The sequence below is a fragment of the Octopus sinensis genome, unplaced genomic scaffold (assembly GCF_006345805.1).
Source record: "Octopus sinensis unplaced genomic scaffold, ASM634580v1 Contig14909, whole genome shotgun sequence".
Taxonomy (NCBI): Eukaryota; Metazoa; Mollusca; class Cephalopoda; order Octopoda; family Octopodidae; genus Octopus; species Octopus sinensis.
This window is the reverse complement of record NW_021833435.1, coordinates 42,725-60,520: the sequence shown is the minus strand read 5'-3', so window position 1 is coordinate 60,520 and position 17,796 is coordinate 42,725. Positions and strand designations below refer to the sequence as shown.

Genomic DNA, 17,796 nt, shown 5'->3' with positions numbered 1-17,796 from the left:
TGGCAAACCAGATAGCTGCACCAGGCTCCAATCTGATCTGGAAGAGTTTCTACAGCTGGATGCCCTTCCTAACGCCAACCACTCCGAGAGTGTAGTGGGTGCTTTTCCCTGGCACGAACCTAAACTGCATCTCATGTAAACTGACTCTCTCCCTAATTAGTTGGGCTATAACCCTCTCCATGACCTTCATTACTTGATCCAATATCTTGATACCTCTCTAATTATTTGTATCGAAAGCGTTACCTTTACCTTTGTAGCAATTGACTATAGTGCTGCTACACCAGTCATTGGGTATGACTCCTTCGTGTATCACCTGGTTAACTATACAGCTGACTAGGCTATAGCCGACACTGCCAGATATTTTGAGCATCTCTGCAGTGATTCCTGATGGGCCGGGGGCTTTACCTGTCTTCATACTCTTAATTGCTTTATCTACCAAGGTACTGTCAACTCGGATACTAATAATATTTAATTATAAACATATAAAATGTTTTTAAATACAGTGTAACGATGCAAGTCCTAATAAACCCTTATCGGCGGTAATATGATGTAATGGTCATGTTGCCCGAATAGGTATAATTATTAGTTTCCTATTGGTTAAAATTACTGCCCATATTTGAATTCTAACTTTCATCAAAGAGAAATCTTTCACAAAATACAGTTCTTAGTATTCAGGTAGGAACAGCTTTAAAAACCCTGATTTTGGGGAAATTAATCAGTGTTCATTGGTTGTCACTCAATTCCACGGCACTCACTCACTTGAGATAGTGGTCATTGCAATGCCAAGTCTTTTATATAATTCAACAAGGCTATTTTGAATTGTTTAAAACTCTTGTAGCTTAGTTATGGAAGAATTAGTTAATATAAATTTTATGTCGTAATTCACTATGACATTTTTCTTTTGACTTATAAATGTACTGTAAACAAACTAATTTAGTAAATAATTTCTTTTTCTTCATTTTCTTCAACCTGTCGATGAAATTTATTTCTGCAAGTATGAAACTGTTGTTATAGAGGTGAAAAACAAAAAGCAAGCATGTTCAGCGTCTTGTGGTGTGTATAATTCCCCACAGCAGTTATACAGCCTCAGTTAAGACTTATGCATGGTGATAAATGCTTATGATTAAGTTATAAGTGACACGTTTATCACCATAGATTCCTACTCAAGAAAAATATATATTTATTATCTCTTCCAAGTCAAAACCATTATAAACCAGATAATCACCGTTATAATAGAAACATAATAAAAATATATATACATGTTTTAAACAATACAAAAATGTTTTTAAACACTGACTGGCAATGAAGGTCCACCCAAGTAAAATAGAACTCAAAGGGTTCCACAAATAAAAAAAATGGTCGAGAACCACTGGTATATGGCATTGTGAATCTTGGAAATGAAATCATGAAAGATAAACAAATGTTTTCTTCACTTTGGAAAGGAGAATAACAACCATCACCTTTCAAGCACATCATCATAATTTAACCCTTTCGTTACAATATTTCTGACCAAAATACACCCCTCATGAATTTCAATTAAATTCTAAAATAATCATGAATTTAGGCTTGTTTCATTAAATAACTGTAACTTTTTTACTTATCAACATATTAATGTGATATTTGGAACATAATTAAAGAAAGGGTTCTTAATCAATTCTATTGCATAACTTTTGTCTCAAAGTGACTTTAATTACAGGTAAATCCAGGTAAATTGAGCAAAAGGTAAAAATATTAAAATTTTGTTTAAACATCACCATAGAAAATGAATCATCAGCTAATATTCAAATGGTGATGCAACAAAATTTTGATAAAGAAGAATTGTGCACATCACTAGATCATCAATTGAATTTAATGCACAACAGGTGTACCATAAAGGTGGAATAAACTGAAATACTGGAATCCACCGTAAGTTTGACCAGTCAAAAAATAATATACAGCCCTGGTTATGGTATGGAAGTGATAAATTCCAGACCACATCGTCCCCTAGACCATGCCGACTAACATTATTTTCCCTGTATAAAAACTAAACCCACCGCAGTACTCAGTATTTTTGCTTCACAAATTTTCCGAACTTTGATCCCCCATTTTGTGTTTGTTTACAATCTGCGTAAATTTGTTTCCACATTGATCGCTTCAAACAATAACTTCCAGACCACATCGTACCCTAAGCCGTGCTGACTAACATTAGTTTCCCTGTATAAAAACTAAATCCACAACAGTACCCAGTATTTGCTTCACAAATTTTCCAAACTTTGATCCCCCATTTTGTGTTTGTTTACAATCTGCATAAATTTGTTTCCGAAGTGATCGCTTCAAACAAGCATACTGAAAAAAATAAAAGTGGTGTGTGCGCGAAGTCAATCAAAATGGTTCAAGTAGCTACTTTTAGCTTATTGTAATATCTCAATTTGTATTTACAATTTCTATGAAGGCTCATCAGTGTCTAACCACACATGGGAACAGCCTCAGTCGTGGTCTCCGCTATATAAGAGAACAGATGATTGTGGTTGGAAGCCTTTGATCAAAAGTGTACTGAATGAGGGTGACCGTTGATTAATCACTGCAGGAATCTCCACATCAGTAATTCTTAACCCTGCTCCTGCCATTCTCCAACTGTGTTTAATATATTTTACTTACTTCACACAAAAAATATACTCTGGATAATTGATTTACTTATATATGTCACTGCCAAAATGCTATCTTTAAGTTAGCATGTTAGCATATGTAACTTAATCTCGACAGTATTTTTTTAAAATCAAAGACAGATAAAAACATTGAAAAAAAAAAGAAAAGAAAAAAACCTTACTGGACTATTAACAGATTTCTGTGCTAAAGCTTTTAATTCCAGTCCCCTTCGTAGCTGAACAGCTTGGATAATCTTTTGCATTTTTGAATTTGGTGATCTATAAAAGCGCTGAAAAGTAGAATAGAGAGCACCAACAATAATAATAATAATAATAATAATAATAATAACAACAATGGTTTCAAATTTTGGCACAAGGGCAGCAATTTTCAATGGGGGAGGATTAGTTGATTACATCTAAGCTGGTGCTTATTTTATTTATGCTGAAAGGACAAAAGACAAAGCTGACTTTAGAGGAATTTGAACTCAAAAATTAAAGAGCAAGAGGAATTACTACTACTAATAATAATAATAAATGCCCCGATGCAATAAGAGGCAGCAGTTCTCATGGCTTCTGATGTTAACTGATTGGGAGTGTTAACATAAACAGGTTTTGCCTTGGTACAAAAAATGGACCACAGCAAATGTCATGTTCGGTAATACCACAGATTTGCTTGTCATCTGTTTCACCACAACCAGTTGAGCATGTCCCTTAGTGGCTGACGATATGTGCATCTCTGATCAAAGCAAGAATAGTGAGGGAGCATCATAGCCATGTATTGAGAGGGTTTGGGGGGGGGGGGGGTGCTTGAATAATTCACCCGTGGAAACAAAGGTGTTTTATTCCTTAGCCTTAAACAGCACTTATTCAGGGACCTTTTGAGCATGAGGGGCTACTCAATCCGAAGAAAATTCAAACTCGGTCCCCACCTGTAATGTCATGCACATTTTGTCTTGATAGGAGGTCACCATTTTTGCACGTGTGGTTGTGATGCATGTACCTGGCATACAGTGCAAGTACAGACGGATAAAGAAAAGCGAGGGTAGATTAGTAAATATAGATCTATGTTTTGCCATGCTTACTATTATTTGAAAAATTAACTAGCCTCATAGAAGATGAATTGCATAGCTTCCTGGAGAAGATAGAGATGCAGAAAGATGTCAAAAGGCACTAAATCAGCTGTATATCGATAGCGTGATATTAAATTGATATATGAATAAAAAAGAACATAGTTGTTGGTTGTATAACAAACTTGGGATGTGAAGAGACAGGAGAAATACCATTACCGTAAATCTTTGAGTATAGTCCACCCTTGAGTATAATACGCAGGAGATTTTTAGGGGGCTGTACCTCTGGAAAACCTAAACCTTGTGTATAATACACACTCCTTCTCTAACTTGAGTCGTGCGTAATTAAGCCAGTCGAACAAACACTTCCGCGCATGCATAATACAATAATGGTGATGTTCTTAACTGTTATATGGGAATGTAAATATGTTTGCAAATTGTTTTTGTTACATGTTATTCTGTGTTCTGAATACTTTTATTTTAATAAATGTTGCTTACTGCAAGTTATAGATGATTCTTTTATGACTTCATTGCTTTCAGGCTTAGCTTAAGGTATTTTCGCGCCCGACATCACAAAATGCGTCTGAATAAACATTGCCAAACAGCAAATAGAGACTCGGACATTGCTTAGAATATATTTTTCATTTTTAACCTTGTACATAGTATGCTCTAAGGATTTTGACCTTTAAATTTTGGGGAAAAAATGCGGATTATACTCAAGGATTTACAGTAAGCATCTTGCCTGGTTTGCAAGCAATTCTGTCAGTTACCTGCCTTTAAAATGATAATAAATGGCAGTAATAATATTTATGTATATATATTTCAGGCCATGCTGGAGCACAGCATTATGTGTTTGCAGCTTTGTGTAAGTAAAACTGATAGTTAAAAAAATGGAAAAAACAAAAAGAAAATTACTTGATATTTTGGAAGTGACAGCCCTAATTTATCAGGCTGCAGCATCTTATATTTCGTTAGTAAACCAATTAATGAAGGGACATTCCCCTGAAAAGATAAAACATCAAATGAGAAAAAGATATATAACTTACATTCATTAATATTGAGTCCAGTGTGGAATGATGGCAGCAGAAACGAAAATAAGGATCTTAGAACTTATATAATGTAGATGCTGATTACTGGAGTAGACAGTTCCAGTCTATGATATGTAACAGAGTAAAGTGCCTTCATTGTAAACATAGAGCAGTAATGCTTACAGAGTATAAACTCTGACTCTTCAGCTGGTTGGCAGATATCATACTGACAACAGAGCCAGCAGCTCTTGTAAACCATATTAACTGTAAAGCATTCAAAGTAGTTGAATCAAGCATGGAGAAGTCAACATTAAAATGATGAAGATGATAGCCAGATAGGCAGATGGATATAGATATTACAGTTTTATATTTAAGAGATGAGGAATTATGTACATTATTTACATTTGACGGATATTTGTCTTCAGCTTTGTTGTTAATACAGCCTTCTTCAGTTATCTTGGGGAAATTTCGAACCTGGGTTCTCATTCCTAAGGTATTTTTCAATGTTATTATTATTATTGTTTAGGTCACTGCTTAGAATCGAATTCGGAATCTTGAGGTTAGTAGCTTGCACTCTTTACCACTACGCCATATGCCCATGGGCATACGGGAATATAGATATGCTTATTAAATACAAAATTGGAACTGTTTATGAAGCTAATCTCATATATGCTGTGTCAGTGTAGCAGTTCATTAATACGCTCAACCACTCTAGCAACATTTATGTAAATTAGGTCAGGTCTGGTTCAGTCAGTGGTGCACACTTTTGTGTCTCAGTAAACAAGTAATCAAATCCTGACGATGGCTTTAACAAAAGCTGAAACTAATTGATTAGTTAACTTGATCCTTCTCACTGGCTGTCAAAAGGCCTATGATTTAACCAAGAGACCAATTGACTTGGTAATAATTTTGTTATTCTAGCACATGCACAAATAGTCTGTATGTTTGATTTTTGTACACTTCAGTTTTTCTGAAATTCAAAGAAGATGAATATCAAGTCAAAGAGACAAATCTCAGGAATGACATACACACAAACATCACTAATCCAAACACTGAACTACTAAGAACCTTAATCAAATGAACCAAACCTTAAGGAATGCCTGTTCACATTTAACTGTACAAGCAGGTCAGTGTTTTGCCATGCTAGTACTGTTTAAACATATATGTGACTAAGGCATTGTTTTACAGTTGGATGCCCTTCCTGTCACTAACCCTTAGGTGATTTGCAAGTAAAGCATCGCTTATATCAAATGACTTTGCAAGAACAAAGTAACAAGCAATTTGTTTACAGAAGTGACAACACAGTTTGAACAATCACAGATACATACTTGCAAATGTGTGTGAGTGCGAGAGAGGGAAGAGGAGAGTGAAAGTTCATGGATAAAATGAGAGAGAGAAAGTACATATTCAAGATTGTGTTGGATAGATAAGAGAAACTTGGCAATTTAAAACGTTCTAGAAATTCCACTTAGTCACAAAATTTGTTTGGCACCAGTCACATCACAAATCAATATTTTTGCATTTACAGAACAGACAATGAGTATGGAAATAGCATTAAATGACAATGTCACTGAAACACTTTACCGTTTTCTTCCACAACAAAATCAGTTCATTTATTCGGAATAATGTAACATCAGGATATAAAGTCAGCTCACTCAAAATGTAACAGATTTCTGGGAGCTGAAGGAAGAGAAACAATTTCAAAATGTGAGCAGAAGGAATCCGTTATAAACTGTAGACTAGAATGCGTTTAATACAAACCGTTTTGTTATCCACTCTGCTTCTTTAATAGAAAAATCATTCATTTTAAAGAATTCTGAACTAATTTAAAACTTTGCAGCATAGATTTTATATGAGAAACTGTTGTGAAGTTATGGTTCTGGTATTAGCATCAAGAAATGGTTAATTACTTCAAAATTTTTGACTATTTGAAAAATTGAAAGACATAAGCAGTGTATGTCTATAAGATATATGGTCATGAAAGAATTACATTTCAGATGACAGGCTACTGGTTGGATGGATGAATGGATAGGCATGGCTTTGTGCTAAGAAGTTTGCTTCCCAACCACATGATTCCAGGTTCAGTCCAACTATGTGGCACTAGTCTTTGGTCAAACAAAGTACTATGAGTGGATTTGGTAGATGGAAACTGAAAGAAACCTGTTCATCATCGTCATTTAAAGTTCGCTTTCCACATAGGCATGGGTTGGACAAGCGGGAGGCTGCACTGGGCCCCAATCTGATCTGGCAAGGTTTTTTACAGCTGGATGCCCTTCCTAATGCCAACCACTCTGAGTGTAGTGGGTGCTTTTATATTTTTATATACCACAAGCACAGAAGCTAGTCAGGCTGCACTGGCATCAGCCACACTCAAATGGTGCTTTTTATGTGCCACCAGCATGGGTACCATTCAGGTGGCACTGGCATCAGCCATAACTAAAATTCACTCAGTTGAACAGGCCAGTCAGCCATGACAATGATTTCACTTGACTCAACAGTTCTTCTCAAGCACAGCATATTGACCAACGATTGAAGGGTGCTTTTAAACAGGCCAGTTACGTGACCTTGACATCAACCACAATTACAATCTCATTTGGCTTGCCGGATCTTCTCAAGCACAGCAGATCTCCAAAAATTTCAGTCACTTGTCATTGCCCCTGTGAGACCCAACGTTTGAAGGCCATGCTTCACCACCTCATCCCATGTCTTCCTGGTCTACCTCTACCACAGGTTCCCTTCACTGTTAGGGTATGACACTTCACACAGCTGTCCTCATCCATACACATCACATGACCATACTAGTGCAGTTGTCTCTCCCGCACACCACATCTGATGCTTCTTATGTCCAACTTCTCCCACAGGGTGCTTTACACTATCATGTATGCACACTGACATTACACATCCAGCAGAGCATACTAGATTTGTGTCTTAGAAGCCTACGCATGTCCTCACCAGTCGCCGCCCATGTTCCACCGTCAAGTAGCATGGCTTTTCACATGCAGGCATCATACAGTCAACCTTTTACTATGAGCAAGAGGCCCTTTGTTACCAGCAGAGGTAGGAGCTCTCTGAACTTTGCCCAGGCCAGTCTTATTCTAGCAGCCACGCTCTCAGAGCATCCACTCCCGCTACTGACTTGGTCACTTAGATAACAGAAGCGGTTAACTACTAGTTTTTCTCCCTTGGCATGTGATGGAATGTTTTCTGTACATCTTCGGCATTTATTGCACCTGTACATCTGCCACACACAAAAACTAATCTTCCCAGTTAACCTTTCTTTGACTTTGCTGCACTTCTTATGTGTCCATAGCTTACACCAGGTATATCTTATGGAGTTTCTACGTATGCCTTAATGACCACCTCGAGAATCCAGTTTCCACAAAAACTGTTTGCCAGGAGCTGCACAAAGCCGGATTTCACAGGAGGGTTGCAATCAGAAAACCACTACTTTCAAAAAAAAATGCTGCAAAGTGTTTAGAGTGGAGTAAAAACCTATAGAATTGGTCCTTAGAACAGTGGAAGGATGTTATTTTCTCAGACGAGTCATCCTTTACCTAATTTCCGACCACTGGCTGAGTATACATGTGGATACAGCCAAAAACAGCATTTAACCCAGACTGCCTTCTTCCATCTGTGAAACATGGAGGAAGATCTGTGATGATCTGGGGGGCTATAACTTGGAAATCCACCAGCCTAATGGTTTCCCTTCATGGCAGAATTAATAGTCAAGACTATTTAAGCATTTTACCTGATCAAATTCATCCTATGGTTGCAATCTTTCAGGATGATAATGCACCAATTCATACAGCTATAGTTATTACTGAATGGCACAAGGAACATTTTAGTGAAGTAAAAAAAAAACATCTTATCTGGCCACCACAGTCCCCCAGATCTAAATATTATTGAACATTTATGGTGCATTTTAGAAAAAAGAGTAAGGAGTCGATATCCTCCACCATCATAACTACAAAAACTGGAGACTGTTTTAGGTGAAGAATGGACAAAAATTCCTTTAGAAACAATTCAAACTTTGTATGAGCCCATACCACATAGAATTCAAGCTGTAATTACTGCCAAAGGCAGCACTTACCCCATGTTAAAATAAATTTGTTTGAAATTTTAAGGTGTTTCAATTATTTTGTCCAACCCCTGTATATACAAATAGTGTGAGAATCATTTCCTGGGAGGTCACGGCAAAGAATATGTAAGATTAAATATAGTTATGAATGAAAAGCAGCACAAGTGTTGTAAACATTATCAACTGCTTTGCTTCTTGGCCAGTTTGCTGCATAGTAGCACTCTGGGGATGACCCCCTCATAGCATGAATCCACACTCACATATATGTATGTGTACACATACAATGGACTTTCCCATTGTAAATGAGAGATGTGAGTTTTGTAATTCACTGAACAACCTGCTCAGATGATGTGTTTATAGTGATTTGATAATTGTGCAGTACATAAGCTCATTCTTTTCAAATAGACATTGCCTGTACAGGTGCAAGGTGTGTCACACATCAGATGACAAAGACAGACAGATATCATGTTACTGATCAATTGTAAGAAGTAAGAGATAATGTACAAATGTAGGCATGGCAATAAATCTCTGCTCAAGAATTTGCACCAACTACAAGCCAAATAACATCAGAAAATAAGGTTAGCAGTTCTAGCAATTTTATCAGAGATAAACCGTATACAGAAACCCGAAGAAGAATTAGAAGGATACTTACAATATCATAATTTCTGAGAAGATAAAAGAACACATTGTACACTGCATGAAGCTTATCATAGGCATCCATGTATGGCATGACAAGTACAATCCAGTGAAATACTAATTTCTGAAATATTAAACGAGAAACATAATTAATTTACATATTTGGTGTTGTAAAGGAAATCAAACAGAGTTATGCAATGTGATGTTAAATTTGAATTTACAATTTCTCGGCCTATTGGTGAGTTTACATCAGCATTATCTACAATAATTTCCTTGCTCAAGACACTTTGGGCAGCATATTGCCTTTTCTATGTTCAAGTGTACACAAACATATTAAATTAGTCTGGTTGGGTGGTAAGAGGTTTGCTTCATAACCACACAGTTCTAGGTTCAATCCCATTCTGTAGCACCTGGGGCAAATGTTTTCTACTACAACCTTGGGGTGACCAAAGTCTTGTAAGTGGATTTTGTAGATGGAAACTGAAAGAAACCCATTGTGTGTGCATGTCTTGTGTCTGTCTCTCTCCATTGCTTGACTATCTATGTTTGTTTACATCCCCATGACTTAGCAGATTGGCAAAAGGAACTAATATATCAAATACCAGGATTAAAAAAAATAAACACTGGCAATGATTTGTTCAACTAACACTCTTCAAGGCAGGGTCCCAGCATCGCCAATCTAATGAGTGAAACATGATCAAAGATAACTGTATTTCATTCAATGTCGCTTACTCTGGCTCTGGTTGTCAAACAGTGGTGGGGTACAAACACAGACACAAAAACACACACATGTATATATCTTATTTCTTTATTGCCCACAAGGGGCTAAACATAGAAGGGACACACAAGGACAAAGGGATTAAGTCGATTACATCGACCCCAGTGCGTAACTGGTACTTAATTTATCGACCCCGAAAGGATGAAAGGTAAAGTCGCCCTCGGCGGAATTTGAACTCAGAACGTAGCGGTAGACGAAATATCGATAATTATTTCACCCGGCGTGCTAATGTTTCTTCCAGCTCGCCGCCTTACACACATGTATATATCTATATGACGGGCTTCTTTCAGATGGTCAGCCCAAGACTATAGTAGAAAACGCTTGCTTAAGGTGCCACACAGTGGGACTGAACCCAGATCCATGCAGCTGGGAAGCAAACTTCTTACTATGTAGCCAAGTCTGCACCTACAAATGTGGAAGTGTCATCTGTTAGGTGCATCACATTAACCTGCAAAGCACAGCACTCAGTCTTCTGTAATAGAACCAAATGGATTTATTTTAACATGATGTACAATGATAAAACTTTTTTATACACTCACCGTGAATGATGTATTGGCTTTTTCTGAAATAGTGTGATGATTTATACATGATAGAAGTCTGATGGCAGCTCTTTGTGGGAAAGTTGTTTGTGGGATACAACACTGAATGAGATCACAACTAATTCGAATTCCTTATAAGGAAAATAAAAAAAATTAAAGAAAATTAAAATGAAACAAGAACGAACAATATGTGTGTGTGTGTGCATATAAATTATATTAGAGCTAAATTCGACAGTTTGCATATAAGGAAACGAAAATACAATATCTCATCCAACAATAAAGTATTATAAAAAACAAAATATCAACTAGATTATGGTTGGGAGGTAAGAGTTTTTACTCAAAGTAGCCACTCTCAGTTTCCACTTTGACCTCAAGATGGTTCTGGAGAAAGGTACATGTGTTCCTCACTATGCCCTGGAACACGTCCTTGATCTTGGTGTTTCAGGTAGAGCAGTTTGTGTCTTTCTCAACCATGCCCCACACATTAATTTATGGTATTATAATTAAGGGAATTAGGAGGCCAGAATTTGGGGCCGGTGAAGTCATAGAAATTCTCTTTTTACGTGCCACCGGCACAGGGATCACGACTACAATTTCCATTGATTGACCATTTGAATTGAGCCAAAGGCCCTGTTCAAAGATGGATGGCATGACATCACCTTCCATGGAGACACAGCCAAAGAACCATCAAAGTTTTGGGGAACTTTGTTTCCATAATGTCTGTCACATTTTATAGCCTTTACAATGTTCACAGAGCATTGAGTGGCAGTCATGATGTCAGCGTTTTGATACCCAGCAGGAATCATCATCATACAGATAACTCTTTTCCAATATTCAGATGGCTTTCGGTCCTCTATGCCAACTAACTTTTTCTCCACTACAACTTTAATCCTTATGCTCTCCAATGCTGTTGACTGCTCACCAATACATAAAATAGCTTCTGACAAAAGGAGACAATAATAATAATAATAATAATAATAATAATAATAATAAAAAATAATAATAAAAAAAAAAAACAACTGTAGAAAACTGGAAGATCTACTGTTTTCTGTGAGTAATTTGAATTTCCCTCAAAATAAGTTAAGGAACTTACATATCTACAGCTCATACAAACGTACACCTAACAAGAAAAATTAGAAACATAAATATCTCCAATTCTGTGTGAACATTTACATTTAGTCTTCTCTCATGACTATAAGAATGTGTAAAATTGCCTTTTATTGTAACAACACAATTAAATGCATGATAAAAAATTATGGAATTAAGCACCTGCTAATATATACATACAACTGAATTCAGAAATTAAAAAAATATATACATAACATTGATTTCAGAAATTAAAAAAAAAAAAAAATCATTGACATAAACATCAGATAATATGTGTGTGTGAGTAAACATATACATATACATATGTATGTGGAAAGGAAGAAAAGAGAAAGGAAAAAAAAAATAAATAAATGTAAACAGGTTTGACCTTTTACTGACTATTAATGTCCTTTGTCTCCACCATCTGCTGAATCTATTTATAGACCCATAGACCATGACCTCTTTAACCAACCATTCCCCCACACAATGGCAGTAGTGGTGTTGATGGTGGCTGTGACTACACATAAAACAATGTCATTGATGATGATGATGATGGTGATGAAGGTGATAGTAATAACAATAATAACTGACAGATCCCTTGTTTTTTATTTTCTTTCTCTGTATTCTATTCTCATTATTGGGAACTAATACAGGCAGAGTGAGCCTTTTATAAGTTTAAAAGAGGAAGGGAAAAGAAGGAAGGAAAAAGGGGAAGGAGATAGAGAGAAAGAGAGAGGAAAAAAGGAAGAGAAGGGGAAAAAAAATGTTCCAAGATAAAACTATCAACAAAAAAAATACAGACAAATACAGATCTGCTAGCCTTAAGAAGCTGCGCTACAAGCAATGCTTATGTGTAGAGAACCCTAAACTGACAGATCCATCTCCTAATATAAGAATGGAAGCTTGTCATGCTTCAATGTCAACAAATCAAACAATAAATCGCATTGGTTGTTGCATGGATTACAAAAGACCATGTACCTGAATATTGAACCAAATTCTGATTGAAAAATCAGCTACTGGATCAAATCTTCTCAACACACAGGAGCTGGACGTACCCCACAACCGGAATATTCCAACAGATGGCCATCCATGCTTGTCACCAAATAATCAAAAGAAAAAGAAGGAAAAATGGTCTAGGGAAGATAATAAAGAAGTTCTTGAGGCCTTCTACCATGCCATATATTTCCCCACAGATAAATCTAACACTGTACAAACATACTTAAACTGGAGACAGAAACACCCTGAAGTAAGACCCTACATACACAGTAACAAACTTGCCAACGTCAGAAGAAACATTATAAAAAAAAATTACTGACTGAAGTAGAGATTGATCAAGTTAGACAAGCAATATCAGATAAAATGAACGAAGCTGCAGCTAGAGAAGATAATACAGAGGAAATAATTATAGACCAGCCCAGGGCTGATAAAAACGAAGTAAGGATTGAAAGAGTTAGTATAAGTGATAGACAAAGTGAAATACTCCCTGAACCAATCATAGACACTAAGACAGATGAACATCAAATAGATAAAGAAAGTCACACAAATATTGACCCAACAGAACTACATGAACTAAAAAATCAAATCATGATTGAATGGCTGAAAATTAAAGAAACCAGCATGGATGAACGTGATACACTCCATAAAATCCGCAACTCTAACCAAAACATGAAAATAATTGGTAAAATCCGGCTCGCACTTAAGGATATAATTTCAGCTAATGATGTTGATATCACAAATCTCAACCACCTATACTATGCATCCGCGAAAATCTCAACGATCCTATGTGATGAAAAGATTAGAAAACGGCAACATTCCCACAAAAAGCCTTCTTGGCAAGAGCGTCTGCAACAACAAATTAAACTATTTAGATCTGACATTGAATATTTGAAAAACCTTAAGGCTCTCAAAACTGCTCAATGACGCGCAGTACGGGTATAAAATGTTTGATAAAAATATAAATCATCTCATTTACATGGATGATTTATAGCTCTTTGCAAAAAATGACCAACAACTCAAGGGCTTACTAGCGATAGTCAAACAATTCAGTGACGACATCAGAATGTAATTTGGCCTCGATAAATGTGCAAAAGCTACCTTTATCAAAGGAAAAATGACAGAAACATCTAACATTAATCTTGACCAGCAGAATGTCATAAAAGAACTAGACCCAGCGGAGAGCTACAAGTACCTAGGGGTAATTGAAGGGAACGGAATAAGGCATTCAGAGATGAAGGAAAGGATCAGGAGAGAATGCTATCGAAGAGTGAGAGCAATACTCAAGACAGAGCTGAATGCAAGAAACAGGATCGAAGTGATCAATGCATTAGCCATACCAGTCGTGACTTACAGTTTCAATATCGTTAACTGGTCAATTACTGAAATATGTCAGCTCGACAGTAAAATAAGAAAACTGTTGACAATGCATAGAATGCACCACCCTAAGGCAGATACAGAACGACTTTATCTGCCAAGAAAAAAGGGAGGCCGTGGTCTTTTGCAACTGGCAATAACAACGAAGATTGCTACAATTGGCCTAGACACCTACCTGAAAAAGTCTGAGGACTGGATGTTAAAACTTGTCTCAAAACATGAAAACAAGAAAGCATCATACTCAGTAACAAAACAGGCACAGGAATATCTAAGTGAATTCCAAATACAACCAATTTCGGAATTAGAGATAGACATACAAGAAACAAGCACAGAAAAAGCTAGGCGCATGAAAACCCATGCCAAAACTGCGGCCTTAGATATTCTGAATAATAAATGACAAGAAAAACCTCTCTATGGCAAATACCCAAAGAGAGCGAATAATGCAGATATTGACAAAGCCCTGACCCATCAATGGCTAATGGCCTCTGACTTAAAATCTGAAACAGAGGGGTTTATCATAGCAGCTCAAGATCAATGCCTACCAACAAGAAACTACCAGGCCAACATATTAAAGAACGGCAGTAGCCCAACATGTCATGTATGCCGACAACAAAATGAAACCATTGATCATGTTGTCTCCAAATGCAGTCTTCTAGCACCTACAGAGTACCTCAACAGGCATGATAGAGCTGCACAATATATTCACTGGGTAATTTGCAAAAACCTGGATTTGCCCCATGAAAAAAACTGGTGGGAACACAATCCACCTCCAGTGCTTGAAAATGACCACATCTCACTCCTCTGGAACTTCACCATTCAAACTGACAGAAAGATAGATTCAAATAGGCCAGACATCATATTGAAAGACTTCAGACAAAGAACATGCCTCCTCATTGATATGACTGTCCCAATCAATATAAACATATCTGTCAAGACCTACCAAAAACTGAGCTAATATAAAGATCTTGAAATAGAAATCAGCAAAATGTGGAAGCTGAAGACTAAAACAATACCTGTTGTCATAGGTGCCCTGGGACTGATTGCTACCTAACTCAGATACCAGGAAACCCCAAAATGGCAGAAATTCAAAAGACAGTGCTCATGGGAACTGCTCATATCCTACGCAAAATACTTTCTATGTAATCCCAAGGTTTAAAACAAACTTTTTTTTTTTATGTATTAGACATTCACTAGTACAACACCAAAAAAACCCCCAAATATATGGCATGCTAGGCATAACAACAACGTGAACTTCCAACCTGTTGTCTCTTGAGGTCTCTGGGTGAGACTTGGAGCCAACTTGTACAGACATAAAGCAAAAGTCAAACATAGAATAATAATAATAATAATAATAATCAAATTTAACCAGAGCACCCTGAGTATATATATAATAAGGAAATACCAATTTTCAACTGCAACTTTGCAATGAACAAAGTCCTGCTAGTGAAATTTGGTTGGCATAAACTATGCAAAAGTCTATCATACACATGCATTTGAACATGCTTTCTCTCAAGATTGTTTGTTCATGGATATCAATATTTGGGCATCAATGAATAAACTGTTGATAAGCATGCAAGAGACAAACATACAGTAATGCCCTCATATACAAGTTGATTTATTCCTGGGGACCACTCGTAAAGCAGAGCAATGATTTCCCATAGTAGCAATGTTATAAATTGTAATTCGTTCCCAGAAAAATGTTTTACCGATAAAATTTACAATACTTATAAATAAATAGCAATTATACAACAGAAGAATATAAAGAATATTATATGTAAAGTAAGAAGAATGTCAAGATCATCATTATCATCATCGTTTAATGTCCACTTTCTATGCTAGCATGGGTTGGACAACTTGACTGAGGACTAGCGAACCAGTTGGCTGCACCAGGCTCCAATCTGATCTGGCCGAGTTTCTACAGCTGGATGCCCTTCCTAACACCAACCACTCCGAGAGTGTTGTGGGTGCGCCACCAGCACAGGAACCTGTCCAGTCACCAGCACAAATCCCCAATTTCACTTGCATTACACCCATACACACCGTCGCTAGTAGATGCAATCACCGATTCACAAGCATTCATAGATGGACTGGAAGATTTCTTTTTAAAAAGCAAATCTAGAGTTGTTTGCATAGAAGAAGCTGTTTTTTGCTCTCTATAAATTTCTCGGTAACATGTAGAACCATTTATTATTGTAGTAGAAACTTTTGCCCTTTGTTTAAGAACTTGTGCTTGGAAAATAAAACTCATAAACCCAGGGTCTCATAAGGGAGGTCCTCATAAAATGAGGTATTACTCTATATTTTCTCCACAAAATGCATGATGTCACATGAAATAAAAAAAACTAAAATAAAGTGTGATTACAATAGATGGAAGAAGGAATTTCACATTTTTACTTTCATCTTTAGTCAATCTGCCATAATGTAATAGCTCTGCACACACAACAAATAGGAAACAAGACAGAATGCTGATAGGCAAGCTATCTCTCAGGTTGCTACCTCGGTAGCTTGCAATTTCTCCATATGTACTACCATAAGGATTGATCCTCACATTCACTCTTTTTAACTCATACATAATAATCTTGTACATGTCAACAAAATATACATACAGCCTTATATGCAGAGTACTTCACTACTTCATCCCCCTACCTATCTCAGCTGCATCATGGTGCACAAGGACGAGGACAACTGCCTCACAATGCATGTGGGTGAGGACAGCTGCCTCAGTGTGCATGGATGAGCACAGCTGCATCAAGGTGCACATGGATGAGGACAACTGCATCAAGGTGCACATGGATTAGGATAAGAGCATCAAAGTGAGCATGGTATGGAAAGCTGCATCAAGGTGCACATGGACAAGGATAGCTGCATCAAGCTGCACACATGAGGACTAGCTACATCAAAGTGTGCATGGATTAGGACAGTTGCCTCAAGGTGCACATGAACAAAGACAGCTGTTTCAAGGCAAGCATGGATAAGGACAGCTGCACCAAGGTGCACATTGATAAGGATAGCTGCATTAAGTTGTACATGGATGATGGCAGTTTCATCCAGTTGTGCATGGATTAGGGCAGCTGCATTAAGTTGCACATGGAAGAGGACAGCTGCATCAAGTTGTGCACAAATGAGGACAGGTGCTACAGAGTGTGCATGGCTGAGGACAGCCACACCAAGGTGTACATGGAATGTTATTCCTGCAGATATTCACCAACATCTCACCAATCTAGGTGGGTCTATAGAGATTATTATCACTGTAACCCATGTCATTTTGACTATCATTATCATCATCATTCAATGTCTGTTCTATACTGGTATGATTTTGACAGCTTGACAGGAACTGGTAACACCAGCTTCCATAGTCTGTTTTGGCTTCGTTTTTATAGCTGAATGCCACCCATGCCCCATGCAAACCACTTTAGAGAGTGTACTGGGTGTATTTTTCATGGCACCAACCCCAATGCTTTTTACGCAGCACTTTGGTTTTAAGATATCAATTCTGTTGTAATAGCCACGTCCTCTGGAGCACATCAATGCGCAACATAAGTCCATCCTCTGGAGCACATCAATGTGCAACATAACTCCGTCCTCTGTCA

The 17,796-nt window shown here is 37.1% G+C and overlaps 1 protein-coding gene across 2 annotated transcripts in view; it reads right to left on the bottom strand.

Moving 5' to 3' along the window:
- The window catches only part of LOC115230208 (centromere protein I-like), a 38,886-nt gene that overhangs the window by 12,076 nt on the left and 9,014 nt on the right, over window positions 1-17,796 (bottom strand). The window contains exons 3-7 of one of the 2 annotated variants that reach the window (XM_036499551.1): window positions 10,751-10,881; window positions 9,450-9,557; window positions 6,304-6,399; window positions 4,607-4,693; window positions 2,807-2,914 (exon numbers count right to left, since the gene is read on the bottom strand). In XM_036499551.1, the coding sequence (XP_036355444.1) occupies window positions 2,807-2,914; window positions 4,607-4,693; window positions 6,304-6,399; window positions 9,450-9,557; window positions 10,751-10,881 (530 nt within the window). The remainder of the gene's footprint in view (window positions 1-2,806; window positions 2,915-4,606; window positions 4,694-6,303; window positions 6,400-9,449; window positions 9,558-10,750; window positions 10,882-17,796) is intronic. The other variant, XM_036499552.1, reaches the window with a different exon arrangement.